This window comes from Austrofundulus limnaeus, unplaced genomic scaffold, assembly GCF_001266775.1.
Source record: "Austrofundulus limnaeus strain Quisiro unplaced genomic scaffold, Austrofundulus_limnaeus-1.0 Scaffold7, whole genome shotgun sequence".
NCBI classification, from domain to species: domain Eukaryota; kingdom Metazoa; phylum Chordata; class Actinopteri; order Cyprinodontiformes; family Rivulidae; genus Austrofundulus; species Austrofundulus limnaeus.
The window spans coordinates 4,419,038-4,421,047 of NW_013952409.1; the positions used below are offsets into that span (position 1 = coordinate 4,419,038).

Here is a 2,010-nt window from a genome sequence, read left to right on the forward strand (position 1 = left end):
AATAAATACTGATATTTTGGTGGCTTAAATATATAATTAGAAAAGTTTCTTTGAGTTCATGACTAAAGCAAAGTTTCTCTTGGGACAATGTAGTTAAAATTATATTTTTAAAATAAAAATAAGAATAATAATAAATAGCTACTCTTATATTTTGTAGTCATTTTGTTAATATACTAGTATAATATTTGTCATACCTGAAAACATCTCTTAGTATTTGATTAACTTCAAATGATTTTTTGTTTAAATTACATCATTTGTCCAAAATGTTGTTGCTACTGGAGAAAAAAAACTACTATTTTAAAATGCTAAACTCTGTCAGAGTTTTACTCTAAAATAACTTTTTAAAAAAACGTCCTAAGTGAATCTGAATGTTTGACATAAAGTCTTCAGTTCTCAGCGCGGTCGAGGTGAGGCGGGCTGAAGGAGCGCAGGTTGTGTGAACTCTTGTGAAAGACTGAGATCAGCGGAAGTGCGTTGAGTTAATTGATTAACGGGTCAGAAATCATTCTCCTTGTTCGACTCAGCGTGCTCCAACCGACCGAACCTTCAGTTCACAACAGAAAACCTAAAATCAGGATTTCCTTTGTCTAAAAATATAAATTCTGATCAAAGTCAAAGCACTTTTTGGGGGAAAATAATGGCAGAAACATGCATTAAAAATAATACAACTCCTTCTCAAACAATCATCTAGCTCCCAAAAATAAAAACTTTATTTCAGGAGTTTAGATCTCTGCAGCCTTTTAAACACAGAGCAGTCAGGAAAGCTCCCAGAGTCCTTTTGGTAAATGAGTTAGCCAGTTTATTGACCCTCTGTTTAAATAGGCCAGTTGGACTTTCTCCTGCTCCAGAAGCTGCCCTCACACCACCCTGAACATTTGAGCGTTTGCACCTCGTTCCCTCTGATCATGCGACTGGCTCTCCTCTCCCTCACCCTGATTACTGTACACGTTTCTGTAACGGTGGACTGCAGACCGCCGCACCGACGTCCCACCGGCAGCTTGAAACCTGCAGCCGGTGCCCATACGTCTGCCGGCGCGGGACTGTTCCACACGGAACCAAATGGATCAATGGGAAAACATGTTCACAGAGGYCTTCTGGGTAAGTCTGTTTGTATGCAAACAGATTACATCATTGTCTTTTTTAAAGGGCCAATATTATGTGTTTCTCAGGCATATATTTAAATACTATACCATAATAAAGTATCCATGTCACCTTTAGCTGTTATTAAAAGGCTGTTTTTATGTTTTAATAGAAAATTAACTTATCTTCTCATCATTTCCTCTTCTAAACGCCTTAAAATTGGCCTCTCTCTCTTTAAGAACAACCTTCCGCTTCTATCTTGCCCATTTCAGTTCTGGGGGTGTCGGTGTCGGTGAGCTTCACTGAGTGAGAACTAATGTTGAGAGCTCAGCAGACAGTTTAAGTTTCACTTTCAGTTTCACCCGAGAGCCTGCAGGAGTCATGGACGGGGTGTGTGGGTTGGGGTGGGGGAGATGCGCTCTGCCATGAGGAAGTTCAGCTTAAAGACACGTCCCAGGGGCGTTTCTGGTCCCAAAAGACATTTCTGGTCCCCACCTGTCGTTTTGCTCCTCAGCATGGCTTCCTAAAAACATTGCAGGATTTCTCAAACAAGCATGAATGAGTCAAAGCAAGGCTTTGGGCATGTTTTTTATGAGTGTACAACATTAAAATAAAAAAGTTGATTTTACATGATATTACCCCTTTAAGAGAGAAACATATTATTTGAACAGAAAAATAAAATATTAATCTTGTTTATCAAGAATCATTTGAGTTATGTACGTCCCTTAAAATGGCAGTAATTTTCCAACACTATATTTGTGTATAAAATATATCTCTGGATATATTTTGTGTTCAGATATATAGTAATTTAGGCATTAAAAGGATATTATTTTATTATATTATATAATCTTAGAAACCATAGTTAGGCTCTACAACAAGGCCTACAAAATTCATAAAAAAACTTCCTGGTTGGACTCATCACTGTACAGT

General features: G+C 37.7%; 1 protein-coding gene across 1 annotated transcript in view; it reads left to right on the plus strand.

Moving 5' to 3' along the window:
* The first annotated feature begins 24 nt into the window (after positions 1–24).
* The window catches only part of LOC106536862 (fibroblast growth factor 23), a 3,623-nt gene continuing 1,637 nt past the window's right edge, over positions 25–2,010 (plus strand). Inside the window, exon 1 of the mRNA XM_014034207.1 lies at positions 25–1,098. Within this exon, the coding sequence (XP_013889661.1) occupies positions 906–1,098 (193 nt within the window). The 5' untranslated portion in view covers positions 25–905. The remainder of the gene's footprint in view (positions 1,099–2,010) is intronic.